The sequence below is a fragment of the Silene latifolia genome, chromosome Y (assembly GCF_048544455.1).
Source record: "Silene latifolia isolate original U9 population chromosome Y, ASM4854445v1, whole genome shotgun sequence".
In the NCBI taxonomy this organism is placed as follows: Eukaryota; Viridiplantae; Streptophyta; class Magnoliopsida; order Caryophyllales; family Caryophyllaceae; genus Silene; species Silene latifolia.
This window is the reverse complement of record NC_133538.1, coordinates 97,777,640-97,798,429: the sequence shown is the minus strand read 5'-3', so window position 1 is coordinate 97,798,429 and position 20,790 is coordinate 97,777,640. Positions and strand designations below refer to the sequence as shown.

The following is a 20,790-nucleotide window of genomic DNA, read 5'->3' as shown; positions in this document are numbered from 1 at the left end:
CGTGCACGTTAATGATTCGAGTTTGGAGGGACTCGTGTGGTTGAGACACGACGTCTGGTAAGGACCCGATTAGCGCCTGGGTCCGGTACCACGGTTGTGTCCCGAGTACCTTGGTTACGGGCTACGGTCCGACGGTTTGGTGACGGTGTTGTGATGTCGTCATCGGGTTTGTTATGGAGGAGGTGTGGAGTTTTGGATGCCTTGCTTTGTTGCATCATCACTTTACATCATAATTATGTAGTCTTTCATATTCACATGTTATTAATGAACATTTGTATTATTGGAGCTAACCAAAGCGTTTTTATATATCTATGGTGAACCATATGATGATTTCCGCTCATATACTACTACAAAAAAAGGCATAGAGAACGGTTGAAATAGGCCTTATAGAACGCCTTGGGAACGTTCTCTTGCTCAGCGTTCTATAAAGCTTAGAAAACGGGTGTATGGGGCGTTCTGTATTCTCCATCATAGAGAACGCCTATTGGTAATGACCGTTATCTTTTGTGTAGGATTAGAGAACGGTTGCCCATGATGACAATTTACTAAATAAAGGAAAAGAGAACGGGTAACCGTAATAACAGTTCTCTATTCTTTTTCTTTTTTTAAAAAAAAAAACATAAACAAATTTTACCAGATACAATTTTATTAAATTAAATATGTAAATAATTTATACAAAAGATCCATACTGATGTACAAATACTCTTACATAATACCCTAACTCAGTCTTAATACTTGATATCAGTTTTGTACATTTTCGACTGAAACTTTTATTAGCTCCATCATCTCCATTAGACAACTTCAGCGCAGACTCGGTGTCACCACAAGAAACAAAGGCTTGAGGCATTACATTTATCAAAATCTCTTGGCTATCTTAGTTTCCTCAAGCACCTTCAGCACATAATTCACAATTGATATTAATAAAACTGCAATTAGAATTCACATAAACCCGCCCACATCATATTGAAACTCGAAACTGATATAAACTTCACCAATTAATCAATCAAATTGAACTAATGGATATAAACCTGATGAGTCTGTTTTTGGCGAATAACCTGAACAATTCCAAACGATATAAGAAATGTACAACATTAAATCTGTAAACAACATAAAAGGGATGTTAGAGAGGCAAAAAGAAAAAACTATCAAATAATGGACACGTAAGGAGGTAAATTCTCTCATGATGAGAGCAATCAAAGTACTTGTATATCCAAGTAAAATCAGAACGAAGCAAACTAAAAGGAGAAAATAAATGAAATGATAACAGTTCGACAGGAAACGAATAAAAATTAAGAACGATTCACCGAGGAAATTTATACCAAATCCCCAACGGGATGAATTAACATATGATTAAGATGCGGAATAACCTAAAAGTAACCACATGTCGGCTTATAACGTTGTAAATATTGTCAAATTATAAAACATGATTAAATTGAGAGAGTACAAGCAAATTACCATAACAGTCATACGCAAATTAAGATAAAACCATACAAAAAAGGTAGTATTACTTACCTCTGATTTGAATCGTTAGTATAAGCTAGCAATCCCCCAAATAATAAAACACAGCCTGAAATATAAAAGCAACTTATTAAGAAACCATGTAAGTGCGATGAAGGGAGCTTAAACAATTGCTACCGGACTCTCCGTTTATATACGTATACTATTACAGTGTACATGCATTGCGGGGTTGCTGCCACATTTAATCGTCAGTAATCTTCATAAAGATATTCCTATATATCTTCTGTCAATAAAGACACAAATAAAACTAGAGAATAAACTATGAAAGAACGCTAATGTATAAAAATACCACAAATTATGTTGGGGTTTTACTGGTATAAGAATAGCTTTTGGTGTATCGGTATAAGAAGAGAAAGACCTATATTTATCAAGTGCATCACTCTTGGACAGATTTCTAAAACGTATGGTTTTAAGATCAAACTAAACTCGTAGAATCTTTAGACTGCACACATTTTGGCAAAAGTACACTCTTTTGCCATGACGCCTTTTTAAAAAATGTAAAGAACTCATCAGCGTTTCAATATACACCGGAATCACATTGAATAAGGGAACCAAGGGGTTCTATATGCCCAAGTGAGAGTCCTATTAGATGAGGGAACCAAGGTGATTCAACTATCAAAAAGCAGCAAACAAAAAAAGAAACAAAGGATATAGGAGTTAGAATCATAAGTAATCTACCAAACTTGCTTGCTCAGCCACATATAAAATTTAGAATAAGTAAAAAGACAGATTACGGCTTACATTCCAACATTATATCAGTCTTACATTCACCGAACATGTAATATGATGGCCGAATACTACTCCTCATAACACAACATAACATTATCACCCAAAATGAAAACCTTATATCAACCAGGATGGAGAATCATATATAGTCGAGTACTCCCTATACCATAGCACAACATATCAGTCTTATCACCCCAAAAAAAAATTAACTTTTGGCCAAGCAAATTTATAGGCTTACTTTAATAAGCACGACCAACTAAAGTAAAGGAAACATATATATCAAGGTTTAATAAGAACGAATGTAATGTAGAGTAGAGAATATGGAATAAAACGTGATACGTGTGATTAGGTCCTTTGTGTTTCAATAATGCTCCTAATAGAGAGTACTGAGACCAGCCTCCATTAGCCCCTAGAGTTTCAAATCACAATTTTAACAAAAACTTTGATTTTCAACAAACACGACACACACACACACAACATATATAACATATTAACTTATCAACGAGGCTACTCGTACGACTAAAACATAAATCAAGGAAGGCATTGAGTTTGTTTAATATAATTATCATACTACAATTAAGTTTATCCCAATAATCATTTTAGTTGTTCATAGAATCATAGTACAATACAAGAGCTTCAAGGACAGTCATAGTCGTTTTAATACCAAAGAATCAAACATCTATCAAATAATGAAAAGGAAAACAGAACGCTACCTTGGTTGATCCTGGTTGTGACATCTAAGGGCTCTTGAAGTATTGAAAAAATAGTGTGACACATGAGAAAAAAAATGACTAAGCCATTGTTCATCAATTTCTGAAAATATGATATTGAGGTAATATCTAACACAATCAAATGAGACATATAAACCCTATACAAATAAAAAGCCCAATAATTGAAGCACATATACAGAGTACTGAGGAGAGCACATAAAATACGAATATATAGAATACAAGAGATGTGAAACAAGAAACAAACATCGATTCTATCCATTTTCGTCAATTTTCCTCTTTAATGTAAAAATCTCCCAATTTCTAGGGCTTACTAAAGTAAAGACCCCAAACTAGCAAAAACAACCTGCAACTTTCAAAGACACAAGTTTCTCGATTACTATGCGGAATTATAATCCTAACAAAAATAAATCTTCAAAATTTTGGAGTAATGTGAGCAAACACTATAAATCTCGGACCAGATGAAGAGGCGAAAAGTGGTGGTGCACAGTGGTGATGCGATCGACGATGTATGGCATATGGTGGCGGTTCTCGACAGTTGACAAAAGACGGGTGATGGAGGTTAGTGAGAGTGAAGGAGATAAAAGGGTTGAAGGGGTTTGTTCAGTTAAAAAAAATGGGGGATTGTATCTTTGTTTAGCAAAGTACGGTGTATAATAGCATTATTATTATTATTATTATTATTATTATTATTATTATTTAGAAGAATGCGTGCAGCTTTCATTAAAAGAAAAATAAAAGTTTACATGAAATTGGTGGGGAGCCGAGAGACAATCTCGGCTCCCACACCCTTAGCAATAGCAAAGCTAAGTCTAGTAAAAATGTAGGCGGCCACCCGAGCCCCGCATCCTGAGATACCGAGAATTTCTGGATCCGCTTGAGCAAGGCAACAACATCCGAACCCAGCGCCCCAAGTGAAGAGAAAGAGAAAGGAAGGAAACCATAACCCGCTACCGCGCACAAATCCCCATACTTAGCACACTTTCGTTGAGCAGCATCAACGACAACCCGGCCAGACACAAAATCCGTCATCCCAGTCTGAGTCAAAGGAGAAGAACCTGTCAAGTCAACGCACACATCACGCCCCCTGTCCCAAGAATAAAGCAATAAATCCGCAGGACGAAGAGAGCCACCATGTCCATCAACCAAACCGATATCAACCTCCTTTCCCGCAGTAATACCAGATCTATGGCAGATGTCGAAAAGAGTGTCTCGGACAAGGTTATGCCGACGTTTAACGCCCACAGTACCAGTACAAGAAACAGCGTGGTCCCGAAAAACATCCTCAGCAAAAGCCCGAGAGCAAGCCGGATAGGGCCTAGATACCGTGAATAACGGAACACCCAGACGATACCCCAGCACACTACGGTAAGTCCACCCGTTATTATTATTATTATTATTATTATTATTATTATTATTATTATTATTATTATTATTATTATTATTATTATTATTATTTTCGCAGTACGTATTTTACTCTTTATAGTACTTTTTACACCACACTTTCAATTTGTTTGCCCTTCACAAAAAAAAAACACAGTAAACCTAATTCTCTCTTCCTCTCTCTAGTATTGAAACCTTAACTATCTTCAACAACATTAAAACACTTCAATTATGAACGATTATTTAAGTGACGAACAGGTAATTAATCCGTTAATCTTATATTACTTATTAATTTGACTACTTTTTTATTATAGTTTTCTTTCTAATTAGGGTTTATGGTCTAAATTAATTAAGGTGTAGTATGGTGGGTTTATTGGGGTTCGTTACTACTAGTGCCTCGCCTGAAGTTCGCCGGCTTTCGACCGCTGATATGGTGTTGGTATTTGTCCATCTGAGTTATATGCATCAGTTTATGTAGTTAGTTTCGGACGCCGACGATGGTGTGACTCTGCTGGCGAGGGTGGGACACCGCGAAATTCAGGCAACGGCGAGGGTGGGACACCGGCGAGGTACATATTTCTCCTATATTCAAGTAGTAATTGAAAATTTGAAGCGGATTTACTCAGCAATATCATTAGTCTTTAGGTTGACAAGCTACTCCTTGTCATTATCAACCAAAAAGTCATTTTTTAGTTTGTACTTGCTGGTGATGGCATATTGAGTTGATGAATATCATATACTGTCATCAAGTCTATATTGTTTTGCTTTTTTTGTTGTTTTGCCTATTTTCCCCTTTTTCTCACTGTAGTACACTTGTACGTTTTTGATTTTTCTTTTGTTAAATTAAATGTTGTACGTAGTACTTAGTATGTCGTATGTTCAATGTGGTACGTAAAAATAATAATTTGAGTTTCTCAAAATAATTTATCAATATAGTACATTAATAACATATTATTAATTTTTTTGCATACAGGATGAAGTTGGTATGGAAAATTTTCTGAACGAACGTATAGGTACTAGGCATCATTTCATAACGGGAAAAGATTTCAAGGATCTAAAAGAGATGAAAAAGGAAGTTGAAAAAGTGGGTCATGAAAATAATATACACATTATAAAATATATGTTCAATGCAAAGCGTGGACTACAGATTTATGCATGTGATAGATCTGGAACGTATCGACCTCCGAAAAGAAAAGTACGTACTTACTCCAACAAATTTACGGGAACCAGAAAAATTAATTGTCCTTTTAGACTGAGAGCTCTTAGGCAAGATGCAGGTACGTGGAAATTGTTTGTTCGATGTGGTTTTCATAACCACGAACTAGATGATAATCCATTTGGTCATGCAAAGGTTGGCAAAGTGGATCAAGCTACGAAGGAGAAAATTTTAAATTTGAGCAAAATTCACGTTAGTGTTGGTGATATATTGACTAATGTCGGGGATAATGAATTAACTCCTAGACAAGTTTATAATATTTGTCAGCGAGAGAAATCTAAATCAAGGGAGAATAGAACTGAATCAGAACAGTTGTTGATGTTATTGAGTGAAAATGGTTATCAGCATTGGTTTCAGACAATTCCTGTAAATGAAGGCGGTAAGAGGCGTGAGTTAACCGATATTATATTTTGTGCTCCCGGCTCACTTGATATGTTGCATCAGTATCGTTATGTCCTGGTTGTTGATAGCATTGTTGTTAGAATCCCGATTCAATCCTATGATTCTACGATTTTACGATCCAAAAATGCTTGACCGATCCCGGATCCTACGATTCTATCATGCTTGTAGAATCTTACGATCCTATCTATTTGAAATTTTCTAGAGGTAGAATCATAATACGATTCTACGATCTTACGATCCTACGATTCGACTCCATAGTAAACATATTAAAATATATTTTTATATAATGACATCGTAAAATCTAAATTTCATGTAAGTTGTAGAAACATGTTCATGAAATGATACTAAACTCATTAACTATCGATATTTTGTGTATAAATAAGTGTTATGATCTTCAATTATATATTTTTACCAAATAAAGAACTATATTTAGTGAATTAAAAACTATATTTAGTGAATTTGTAGAATCTTACGATTCTACGATCCGATTCTATCGATTCGATCCTACCCTTTTCATCGATTCAAAGTAGAATCCCGATCCTAACAATATTGGTTGATAGTACTTACAATACTAATATTTATAAAATGCCATTGTTAGAAGTTGTAGGTGTTACACCAACTCATCGGAATTTTTCAGTATTTTTTGCTTTCTTGTAAAATGAGAAGGAGATTTTGTAACACCCCCATACTCCAAGTGCCTTACCAGGACCACTCAGGTATAAGGATACTACCATCTCGGTTACCCGAGGTATGATAATCATAAGACAATAACGAAACAACTTTAAATAGTATAACTTTAGTGAAAGGTTACAACGGAAGCCAAATACCAAAATATGATACAAGTACTCAAAACCAACTGTCTACTGAGTTAACCGAAATGTTTATAAAACTAGTAAAGCTACAGCGGAAGACTTCTATCGTCGACGGTGGCACATCCCAGCCTATCCCGAACTCAACTCAAACTCGCTTTCAATTATCGCGCACCATCCCTGAATGGATCACCGCAGATTTTACAAAACAACAACCGGGGTCAGTACTAATCACACAACTTATATATATAACCAATACGATAAACAGATATCTCACACCGTCACACACACACAATCACAACAGTCCCATCAATTTCAATCACCGACTGTCCACTGGACCAGCCCTGCCAGTGGGGGACCGCAGCCGTACCCACCAAATCCCCGCTCCTCATATTGAGCGATAACCCTGTCCATTAATGTGCACATCCCCTTCCGTGGCGGGTTCCACGAAGGGCGAAACTAGGGCGTGAAGCCACTCCCGCAAGTAACCCCACTCAGCCGAGGACACGCCTCGAGAACCAGAGACAAACAATCACAATCACAACCGTCACAAACTCACAATACAATTACTATATTATTCAATCAACCACAACACATCAATATCACATTATGGGACTAATACTGAGTAGGAAATCCTACCTGGAAAGCACAACAATCAGACGGTCTCAACAGCTGTATTAAAATGCCTCTTCTACAAATCCTCCTCCTATCATACATACACATAATCACTAGCAATCATAATCTACAACAAAACCCCCAAATCCCCATATTAGGGTTTAAACAACTTAAAGGAAATACTATAAAAACGGTACATAGATCTTACCCTCGACGCAAGGATCTCAACGGTATAACGAAAGGTGAAATCCGACCATCCAAACTCCGGGATTTGCTAACAATGCGATTAAAGCGAAGAACGTACTTTGTTTTCTCTCTTGACAGTAATTAGGTTTTGAAAAGTGTTTAAGAACAATGACGGAAAAGATTATATACCTAATCGTATTATTAACAAAACCCGAGAAATAACTCCCCGTAAACTGGCTACTCGATCGAGTAGCTAAGGTACTCGATCGAGTGCCCCCTTACTCGATCGAGTATCTTAGTTACTCGATCGAGTACTTAACAGGTCAGAAACTATTATAAACTGCAACTCACCCTTACTCGACAGAGTAAGGCCTACTCGATAGAGTACCCAGAGACTCATAAATCCGTAGTATTACAGTCTTCCCTCCTTAAAAAGAACTTCGTCCCCGAAGTTCAACCCATACTCAAAACAAACATACTAAATCGATCAAGACACAACAACGTGACTAAGCACTCAAAACAAAACTCCAACCCAAACATGAACTCGTAACACCAACTCCACTAACTATTCCTACCTCCACAACATTGCTCACGATATCGTATCATCTCCATTATATCTCTCTCAACACTAACTCCATACACTACCAACTAGCTCCGTAATATATCATCCAAAGCCAATCCAATATCAAAATACCCATAACATCAAACGGAATGTTACATTCTACCACCCTTAAAAGGAACTTCGTCCTCGAAGTTTACTCAGACGCATAACATCGTCCTCCAACTGTCAACACTATATAAAATATTCTCACACTCTGAAGCATCACACTACTACAAGCACGGCCATGGCCTTTTATAAGTATCATCCAAAAAACAAATCCCTCCTTTACGCTACGCTAACACTCTACTTCTAATTATATTACAACATGCACCACCATGAAACTCTCTTTTATCGCATCCTACTCCTCTTAAGACAAATGTTATGTCCTCGTAACTCACTAATACTAAATCCTTAGCTATATCATCTCATTATCGTCATCACCCCGCATGTCAAAGATAACCACCTATAATCTAAACACTCGCCATGCATATATCCAAGGCTCTCTTACTTAAACATTTCTCATACCTTAACTCATTCGGCACACCACCTAACTTATACCATAAAACTTGTAGCAAAAACACCATACTAATTCTCCATTATTACTGCAAAACAACATACCTCTCTATGTAAAGCACCTATCTCCCAAAAGCTTAACTCACGATCCACACTCGTTACATTTCCTTTCACTAGATCCTCAAGTTCTTTTGTTTAATTACCGCAAAAATCATACACAACTTAACATGACACTAATACCCAACACCCTACACTCACTATCCCAAAAACAGATTATGAACCACGTGCAGCGTCCAGATTAGTATAACACATGTTCCACTAATCACTTACCATGACTATGTCTAACGCCTCATCTTAAAACAAGGTCAAAAGTACTGTAACAAATTCTGACAACTGTGTCCCATCAACAGAATGTCACTATAACATGACAACAACGAAAACATATACAACTCTCTTTCATATCATACTCTACCCCCATTCCAAAACTTAACTGGTAAGAAACATTAATAACAAAACAACAAAACAACTGTCTATCTGTACAAACTGAAACTCACAGGAAGCAACATCAAACAAAAACAACAATCTATGTATGACTGGTATGTACTTTCGAAACTCGAATCATAATCATCCCGCCTACTCCACCACAACCAGTGACGGCATCACAACACCGCCACCAACAGCCACACCGCAGTGCGAAAATACCCGCATCACAACACTAAATATCGTGCCCGGATCACCACCCGAGGCACCACAACCACATCGATAGTCATCACAATTTACACAATCCCATAAGTATTGACTCAACATAACTTCTCGAATAAGAAAAACTTACTCAAATCCACTTTACTAAATCACAAAGCAACATATTATATGAATTAAACAGATAATAACTTCATGAATGTCATCCCCTTAGCACATCACGGAATAACATATATCATGAATACATACAAGTATAACCATTCATGCCAGATCAAAAAAAAAATATTCCTTTTTGAATATCATTCAATTAAATCACCGTGTCCAACATATATTACAGAACATTCAGATAACAACATTATAACCATCACACCATACCGCTTCTCGTGAGGTCACAACCTCACACCAACATTTATATACATCTTAGACCCATAATCACATCCAACTAGTCAATCCTGATCACGTAAGTTACCACTCAACAAAGGTTACCTGTCGCCCGAGCTTAACTCGCATGCCCCCACTACAACAAATTGTCACTTGCGCCACGAATTATGCCACGGGAATTTATAATTCGTGGCTAAAATCTGCTTAGCTACGGGAAAAATGTATTCATTATTTTGGAAAAAATTTTATGCCACGGGATGACTTTTTCCGTGGCAAAAAGTTACTTGCGCCACGAAATAGGCTACACCCGTGGCAAATAATCATTTTAGGCACGAACTATGTCACACCTGTGACGAAATTTTAATTAGCCACGAATTGTTCCGTGGCAAAAAAAATTTAGCCACGAACTAATAAACTCCCGTGGCGAGTATCTTTTCCGACTTAAATTAAGATATTTTCATGTTAAGGCAAACCTAAAATCTAAAAGAAATTTAATCAAATATAAATAATATGAAAATGCATTTAAATATAAAATTTTAGAAACAGTTTGATTAATTTAATTAATATTTTTTTTATTTTTTTATTTACTTTAATAAGATTTTAAAATTTTATAAACTTATATGCAAGCAAAGAAAAGTTTATCGTCTAAATTTTTTTATTCTTTTAAAAATCACAATTACGTTTTGCAGGTTTTTCAAAACATTTCTAATTTAAGAAATTTATTTTAATATATAATTCTGTTTATTAGAGTCATGAGTTTCCTTTAATTTTTTAATTAAAACAGTATAATCTTGAATAACAATCTTAAATGATCGTATCACATTTAAAAACATAGCATAAAAAATTAAATAAAGAAGTTATTTATCATCTATCTTTGATAAATCTAAAATTAACATATTGTCCAATTGGTTCATTTAAAATTTGATTGACAACTTTATTTGTAACATATTAATAGAAAAATTTGAATTTGATACAAAATTTAACTTGCTGAGAAAAAAAGTGGGGGAAAATTTTTTTTAGGAAAGAAAAAAAACGACAATTAGATTACAAAATTGATTAAATAAAATAAGTGTGCTGAGAAATAAAAGAAAAAAATGATCTTCCACAAATAAAATAAGAAAAAAACATATCGGAAAAATTATCAATATAAAAAATTCAAGGGTTAATTGATAAACAGTAACAATATAAGGACCATTTTTCATAATCAGTACCAACATAATCAATAGTAAGTAATCACTACCAAAATATTAACTTTTTTCTACGATCGGTACTAAGTCGCCTGAAAATCTAATCTCAACCTACTTGAAAAAGTCCAAAAAGTTATCATTCAAGTACAAATCTCCACTCGCCCACTTCCAAAATCCCTCTCTTAGATGAAAACACCTTTAAAGTAGGAAAAAAAATTAGAGTAAGAAGGCGACTTGGTACCTATCGTAGAAAAAAGTTAATATTTTGGTAGTAATTACTAATGTTTGATTATGTTGCTATTGATTATGAAAAAGATGACTAAAGTTGGTAGTTTTATCAATTTACCCAAAATTCAATATGGAGAAATTTTTTTCTTTGAAAATGAGTACATCAGAGGGAAAATATAGAAATTATAATAATTTAAAGTCACATGTGCAAATAATGTGAAAAATTTGAGATAAAAACGGTAAATCATCACAAAGAGAAATCAGTTTAAGAAAATAAGAGATTTTGTTGTATGATAGTGTTTTTCGTGTTTTTTGAGTAAAAAGTGACTATTTTTTTGTTAATAGTGACCAATTTAGGGGGGGGGGGACCTTAAGTTATAAAGAGTGGTCATTATTTTACCAAAAAATGCTTAATTTTTCATATCGTAGGTACGACGGTCATACAATAGCATTTGCGTAAAAAAATATACGAAAAAATGAGTAGAAGAAAAATGAAAAAAAGAATGTCGATAAACTAAAGAAATAAAAAAATGTTAGGAAAACACGATTAAATTTACTTTTTAGAGAAAATGGTTTTGCTAACTTGGGCAAAAAAATGACGTCAAAATCATTAGTCGGGAGGGTAACATTGAAAATTTGATTGTTTTGGCCAAAGTAATGTTTTTCCCGCAAAAATTCGTAAATCATGTAACATTTTTATAATTAAATAGTACTAAAGGTAAATTTTGAAAGAAAAAAAATAAACTTAAAAGGATTCAAAGTACTAATTATATCAACAAAGTTAACTTTCAATTTCAGTAGCACATCAAAAGAACTCTACAGTTAAGCGTGCTCAGGTGAGAGTAGTATTGGGATGGGTGACCTCCTGGGAAGCCTCTTTGATGCGCGCGAATGCATGACCGGTGAAACCAAAGAACGTTCAAATGAATCGAATTAACTAGCGAATCCAGTATCGATCGTGAAAAAAATTTATTTAACATTTTATTTATTTAATTTTCATGTATATTTTTTGCCACGGGAATTATTTTTTGGCCACGGGAGGTATTAGCCACGAGAGAATTCGTGGCTAAAAATTTAATAATAGCCACGTTCTTGATTTTCCCGTGGCTATATCTTTGCCACGGCCACTTGCGTCACGTAAAGTATTCCCGTGGCCAAATGATTTAGTCACGGAAATTTAACACTTGCGCCACGAATTTAGCCGTGGCCCAAGTGCTCATTTGTAGTAGTGCCCTCATCACATTCTTCCATTCGCATAACCAGCACTTTCTGCCATACATAACTATACAGCTAACACTCACTATGAGAAACCGCCTCCTAAGACTATGTCTTATACTTCCTCACAACCATACCTATCAATTCAATCTCTACAAAATCAGCCTCTTTAGAATTGCCATCTTTCCTATTTATCATTAACCTTAACCACTAGCGACAACACCTCCACACAACTACCATTCGTACATCAAACTTCTTACACTCATCTCTAAACATCACCGTTTCTTCCCTATCTTTGGTTATCATCCCCAATAACGAGCAGCAAATCCATCAACAAAATTACTTCAACATTATTCCCATTACTATCCTTAATTGTATCATCATTTAACTCTCCACCAAAATCTCATATCCTGCAGATATTCTACCAACTTCTTACTTTCCTTTATTCCTCAAAACTCGAGACTAATCTTGTTGTTCGGAAGCTCCTGTATAATCATTAATTCAATTCCTCATGATAATATCATGCAACTTGACGATTCCTTACTTTTATATCACATAACTCCGGTGAACATTTTCTTAGTTTTACTCCCCTCATGCTTTTCTTTTTACACTCGACTAAAGCAATTAACCATTCAACTCCTTATTACTTCTTCCTAACTCTTTAGTGCTCCGATCACCTTCTCATTGCTCCAAAATTCCAATCCCATAATTTCTTATCGATATTATCTCACTCTTCCTTACCATGGGTCCCCTCTCATCACTCCACTCACTCACACTTGTCACTAATTTGTCCATAAAAATTAGAGCTGATCAAGTGCGGGCTGACCCGTTTGGCCCAGCCCGTTCGGCCCGCTAAAATAGCGGGCTTGGACAAGAAAAATCAAAAATTAAACGGGTAACGGACAAGAAAACTAGGCCCACTAGAATAAATGGACGGGCTTGGACTAAGCAAAATTTCCCATGGGCGGCCCGCTAGGCCCGCTATTAATAGTAACCTCATAAAAACCATCAATCATCGGACGTTCTCTGCTCATTTCATTGGCAATTTTTACACTCTAATCCAATTAGGTAGCGCAAATGAATACTTATACCTTACGTATAACTGTATAAGTGGGAGATTGTCAGTATTTACACTTGTCGTATTAAGATTCTCCGAGAATGGACATGCTAACGGGATCGTTGTATAAATATACTATCTTTCAAGTATTTAGACGGGAGTGTATGTAACCGCTATGGCGCTAACAGTGTCGCACAAATACCGAGCCAAAAATGAACTTTTGATGTTTGTAGTAGAACATTGCCAAACTTGTGTTTTTTCCAAAATTTAGTAAACTTATCTTTTGAAAATTAGTATATTTATTTAAGGATAAGCTTTTAAAGACAATTGTTAAGATTTAGGGGGATGTAGCAATAACAAACTCGTGTTTTAATAGAAACACTAATTTTTGTATTTTATTTTAGTCAGGCCCGCGGGCCGGCCCGCTCTCCTGAAGTGGGCGGGTACGGACAATGAAAAATGGCCCGCTAAGCGGGCTCGGGTTATAAAATACGGCCCGCCGGACACTTTTTTAGCAACTAGGCCCGGCTCATGTCAGGCCCAAGCCCGTTTTTGTTCAGCTCTAGTAAAAATCAACGTTTAATGTTCAAACAATTACATCTCCCTCTTTACATCTCTAGAAATCAAAATTCTTTTTATACCGTTAATCGCCCAAGGAAATCACACATTAGTTTCGTCTCTCGATAACACAAATTTCCAAACTCAGTCACTATCTGCAAATCCACGCCGCGACATGTCTCCATTAAGTTCACTATATACCACTCTTCTCAATTCCTCTAAAACGACCTTTCATTACATTTATTCTTACTCAACACTATTTCTAACCATCTCCCTCCATAATTTGTTATACATCTCAGGTTGCTACTATCCACATCCTTTCTTTCAATCTTTTCATTCTCACGTTCCTTAGACTTACATCATCCCCTGCCCACATTCACTTACATTTTCATTACTCAACATACAATCATGTCACTCATCTCGTCTCACACAACATGCTCTATGCCTCAATTCAGCCTTACCAATCTTCCTTTTTTTCCTCTACCTATCACAACACATATAAATCATGTCCTTCCCACCGAACTCACACTCATCATAGGCACCACTCTTTACATCATAAGATTGGGTAACTTACGCATTAGGATCAACATACATGTAAAACGGTGCATAAAGAAGCAAAGTAATGCCTTTGAATTAATCATAATATGCAACGAATGTCAAAAGATAAGTATATGACCCAAAACAGGAGTCACTAGATCGAGTACAGGCCACTCGATCGAGTAAGTGACTTACTCGATCGAGTAGGTGAAGATCAGAAGCACGTAAAACAAATTACTAGGGCCACTCGATCGAGTAACTGACGTACTCGATCGAGTTCCCCCCACTTGATCGAGTACCAAGGCTACTCGATCGAGTACCTACGCATTTCTCAGCACTATCCAGTTTTCGTAAAACAGCCATAACTCACTCATTTCTTGGTCGTTTTGGGCGTGTGACCTATCGTTAGAATCGTAAAAAAATAAGCTATCACCTCCAATTGGAATCACATTAAAATCATTTATACATCTCAAGTTATAGCAGTTTAAAGACAACCTCTTTATAATCGAAAAACATAACTACTTGATTTTACTTCCAAACAACTTAAACGACAACAAGGTAAACAAAAACAACCCAATACTCATGAAACCAGTAGCCCCAATCACATATTACTATTTTCGAAAGCAAAGTAACAACATTCATCATGCACTACCCACATGCTTTTATTCTATAGCCTTTCGTAAGACAAATCATACTCATACATTACAAATCCTATTCCATGTTACTAATACATCAACATTACAAATACACTTCATCACCTAAACATATTCATAATCACAAAAGTCGTATTCTCATGCTATTGTCATTCCATCTTTTCCAATCAATTCATCCATTTCAACCACATTCTTCATACAACATGTACATATGAACAATAGTAGGCATGTATATGAAATCATTATATAAAATTACACAAACAAAATTATGTATAATCATATCACATATGAACTACTCCCTTTTTCCACCACATTACTCATCATTCTCATACACTTTTCTAACAATTTCAACCAACATTGTAAACCAGCTATCATGCAACATGCTTTCAATCAACATCATACGAAATCACATCATCACCATCTTTTCTACACATTCCCCATTCTCCATATACATACATCCACTGATTCATACCACACATCACTATATAGATACACAGTTCACAAGATAAACACATAGCGATCCCGACTCATATCCCATGGTGACCGGTTCAAAATTGTAGGGCGAGTTCGCGACTTTAGGACATCTCCCAAGACTTTGCATTAGCTCCTACAACTTTTACCCCGGGTTCATTTTAATTGACTCCCTAGATTCATTAGATTCATTAGTTACAGGTTTCAGGATCGTCGCTCTGATACCATTTGTAACACCCCCATCCATTTGTAACACCCCCATACTCCAAGTGCCTTACCAGGACCACTCAGGTATAAGGATACTACCATCTCGGTTACCCGAGGTATGATAATCATAAGATAATAACGAAACAACTTTAAATAGTATAACTTTAGTGAAAGGTTACAACGGAAGCCAAATACCAAAATATGATACAAGTACTCAAAACCAACTGTCTACTGAGTTAACCGAAATATTTATAAAACTAGTAAAGCTACAGCGGAAGACTTCTATCGTCAGACGGTGGCACATCCCAGCTATCCCAATAACTCAACTCAAACCTGCTCAATTACTGCTCACCATCCCGAATGGATCACCGCAGATTTTACAAAACAACAACCGGGGTCAGTACTAATCACACAACTTATATATATCAACAATACGATAAACAGATATCTCACACCGTCACACACACACAATCACACCAGTCCCATCAATTTCAATCACCGACTGTCACTGGACCAGCGCCCTGCGAGTGGGGGACCACAGCCCTACCCACCAAATCCCCGCTCCTCATATTGAGCGATAACCCTGTCCATTAATGTGCACATCCCCTTCCGTGGCGGGTTCCACAAAGGGCAAAACTAGGGCGTGAAGCCACTCCCGCAAGTGACCTCACTCAGCCGAGGACACGCCTCGAGAACCAGAGACAAACAATCACAATCACAACCGTCACAATACAATTACTATATTATTCAATCAACCACAACACATCAATATCACATTATGGGACTAATACGGAGTAGGAAATCCTACCTGGAAAGCACAACAATCAGACGGTCTCAACAGCTGTATCAAAATGCCTCTTCTACAAATCCTCCTCCTATCATACATACACATAATCACTACCAATCATAATCTACACCAAAAACCCCCAAATCCCCATATTAGGGTTTAAACAACTTAAAGGAAATACTATAAAAACGGTACATAGATCTTACCCTCGACGCAAGGATCTCAACGGTATAACGAAAGGTGAAATCCGACCTTCCAAACTCCGAGATTTGCTAACAATACGATTAAAGCGAAGAACGTACTTTGTTTTCTCTCTTGACAGTAATTAGGTTTTGAAAAGTGTTTAAGAACAATGACGGAAAAGATTATATACCTAATCGCATTATTAACAAAACCCGAGAAATAACTCCCCGTAAACCGGCTACTCGATCGAGTAGCTAAGGTACTCGATCGAGTGCCCCCTTACTCGATCGAGTATCTTAGTTACTCGATCGAGTACTCAACAGGTCAGAAACTATTATAAACTGCAACTCACCCTTACTCGACAGAGTAAGGCCTACTCGATAGAGTACCCAGAGACTCATAAATCCGTAGTATTACAGTCTTCCCTCCTTAAAAAGAACTTCGTCCCCGAAGTTCAACCCATACTCAAAACAAACATACTAACTCGATCAAGACACAAAAACGTGACTAAGAACTCAAAACAAAACTCAAACCCAAACATGAACTCGTAATTCCAACTCCACTAACTATTCCTACCTCCACAACATGGCTCACGATATCGTATCAACTCCATTATATCTCTCTCAACACTAACTCCATACACTACCAACTAGCTCCGTAATATATCATCCAGAGCCAATCCAATATCAAAATACCCATAACATCAAACGGAATGTTACATATTTCTTATAATTGGGCATTGAAATGAATGAGAGAAGTTTTCAATCCGGATCAGTACCCAGAAGTGATTATAAGTGATAGAGAACTAGCATTAATCAATGCTATTGAAAAATATTTTCCGACCTCAAAACATCTTTTGTGTAGGCGTCATATAGAAAAAGATGTTGAAGCTTGGGTTAAAGGTGTAACAGGAAGAGGTTACATGGGTGAATTCTCGAAAAGGAGATGGGGGACTATGGTGAACTCATTAACAGAGGAAGATTTTGTGAATAATGAAAAACCCATGTACGAGCCACTTAGTACTGTGGGTGGTTTTGAGCATTATTTTAAGGAGACGTGGATCAATCAATATAAAGAAACGTTTGTTTCAGCTTGGACAAATAAAGTGCTTCACTTTGGAAATGTTACCACTAATTTAACAGGTATGTTATAATTCTTATTATAATTTGCGATTGTTACAAGTATAATTTATAATAACTGTAATTATTTTGTACATTAGGGTTGAGGGTGCACTTGCTAAGCTTAAACGCTATTTACGTACCTCGGTTGGAAGCTTTGATACTGTTTGGGAAAAAAATTCATGATATGGTGAAAATCCAACGTCGTGATAGGAGAAAGAGTTGGGACGTTCTAAAACTACTGCCCTACAAGGTAGCTTGGCCATGACTGTGTTTCGTAGGTTGAATCACTATGTGTACCACGAAACAATTAGGTTGTTGGATAATGCCTTCATTAAGGGGCAGTGTAATGGGTGTGCTTTGAGGAGTACACATGGTCTACCGTGTTCACATGAAATTGTTAATCTCATCAACGCAGGTGTGTTTTAAGATTGTTAAACTGTTAATTACCTTGCTATCTACGATCATATATAATTACCATCGTTTTGTTTTAATATTATTGAATTGTCAATGGTCAGGGAAATATATTGAATTGAATTCCATTCATCCATTTTGGAGGACACTAGATTACAAGAAGAAAGATAGCATTGACGATACATTGTCACAGGAGCAAAAAAGTTTTCGTAGATTAAGTGATGGATTGTTAAAATGTGAACCAGAAAAGATCAAAAGATGTTGTGATGCGATGGAGGATATCATTCGTCCGTCTAATATAGTTGAGTCGATGGTAAAAAAACACGTGGACGCCCCAAAAAAAATTCAACAGCAAGAGATCCCTCGCACTGGGGGCATATTGACAAACAGTTTCCAACCACAAGTGAACGTGGTCGTGGTCGTGGTCATAGGCGTGGTCATGGGCGTGGGCGTGGGCGTGGGCGTGAAACACCTGATCAATCAAATTCATAAACAAGAGGCAAATATAAACGACCCAGACGAGAAGAGCCGGTGAACTCTCCTATAATATCCATATCGACCACAGAGGTTAGGAAAATTTTCAAACTAATTTATTTACTTTAAGCGATATGATATAATGAAAACTATTAACAGGGACCATCAAAGCCACCATTTCTGTATCCTTCTTCGGTGCTTAATGTGATAGATTCTATAACGGATTGGTATGACCCTAAACCCGATGGGAATTACGGCTTTCGAGTGATTTCTCGTCAACTTTATTCCGATGAAAATGAATGGGTGCGGGTAAGACGTGAATTGCTTGGTGAGTTAATGAAAAATTCACATAAGTATGCTAATACTTTTGGATCTGAAGAACGCATTGATGCAATTGCGTACTTACTTTCGCATTGGGAGGGCAGCGCACCTGACGATAAGTGAATGGATTCTATGGATTTGGGCTTTGTCATAGCCACCGTTTATAATGTTGTCTTCATCAATTTATCATTGAGCGGGTCAGTGACGTATTTACCATTGATTGGAACAAACCAAAGTTCTCCGAATTGGTCAAAGAATCTGACAAAATTCATAACTGTTATTTTGGTGGCAAAACATTTTTACAGGGTATGTTATTATGCTATTTTATATTTAATTCCACATCTAAATTGTATTTTAACTAGTTTAACAAAATTGTGTTTTATATCGTACAGGCTCATCTTGCTTGTAATTTTCCCTTACCAATAGTACACCCAAGTTGGGAGAAATATAGGGATCCAGCATGCGCAGATTGGATCGAAGGAATTAGTTCACGGTTACTTGGCTGGAAGTATGACCCCAAACCGGCACCTGATTTTATCGTCTTCGATGAATGATATTAGTCTTATAAATTGCTTTAAAAATGTCAACATACTCTTAATTATTTTCATTTACATCAGTTTGACAGATTTTACTATGTTATTTTCCCCCCTCTTATATTATATATTTTAATCATTACGTTACCTTATGCTAATTTTCGCGTCTACTGTTTTCATAAAATTATCGCCAATCTATTAAAGTTACAGTACAATGACAAGAGGATAAAAATAAGTACTCCGTAATAATGCGTACAAACACGTAGTATGTTTACTGCGTTGAGTAAATAAGTAATGTGCTATCACGTAGTCATCGTAAATAATGTCGCATTACAAGCAGTAGAACATTTACTATGTTAAGTAAATTACAAACTAAAAAAAAAGAAAAACGGAAAAAATATAAAAAATAAATGTAGTACAATGTACACAGGCAAATGCAAAACAACGTTACTTTGTGTAGTACACCATCCGCCGCCCACACCCCCCATCACTACCGCCGCATAATTACCACAGCCACGTCATCAACATCGCACCACCACCATGTCATAACCGACCACCACCATGTCAGCATGCATCTCCCCTATCCCGACGGATCACCGCCGACGCATCAATGACGACGCATCATAAACTATCCCGATGCACAACCACCAGCGGCGACCAATCCGGCGGCCGGCAGTCGGCTACTCCCTTATCTCAATGTCGATAACCGCCTAAGTAGTTGCCTTGTGAATTTTGAGATGAATTGATGTTTTAACATTAGAGAGAAAACATGATAGAGAGATTAGAGAGGGAAAATGAGAGGGGTAAAATTGTCAATAGTGTACGGTGTTGAGTAAAATGTGTACTGCGAAAATCAGGACCCTTATTATTATTATTATTATTATTATTATTATTATTATTATTATTATTATTATTATTATTATTATTATTATTATTATTATTATTATTATTATTACGGTTTTTTCTCATGGTACCCTCGAACTTTGGCATATTACACATGGTACCCCTCATTTTAACTTTCTACATATGATACCCCTGTGTTTACATTTTTCCTTCCCAAAATACCCTTA

At 36.4% G+C, this 20,790-nt stretch overlaps 1 protein-coding gene and 1 long non-coding RNA gene across 2 annotated transcripts; one reads left to right on the top strand and one right to left on the bottom strand.

Annotated features, from left to right (window-relative positions):
• Window positions 1-638: 638 nt before the first annotated feature.
• Window positions 639-2,931, bottom strand: LOC141633071 (uncharacterized). The gene is made up of 3 exons (XR_012537879.1): window positions 1,513-2,931; window positions 1,029-1,097; window positions 639-891 (listed from the first exon to the last, which is right to left on the bottom strand). It is a non-coding gene; the product is annotated as an uncharacterized LOC141633071 (long non-coding RNA).
• A 1,785-nt stretch (window positions 2,932-4,716) lies between these two features.
• Window positions 4,717-19,310, top strand: LOC141628579 (uncharacterized). Its single transcript, XM_074441702.1, has 5 exons — window positions 4,717-4,794; window positions 5,329-6,014; window positions 17,725-18,002; window positions 18,497-18,705; window positions 19,026-19,310. Exons 1-5 carry the CDS (start codon window positions 4,717-4,719, stop codon window positions 19,308-19,310), a joined length of 1,536 nt encoding a protein of 511 aa, XP_074297803.1.
• Window positions 19,311-20,790: the final 1,480 nt, after the last annotated feature.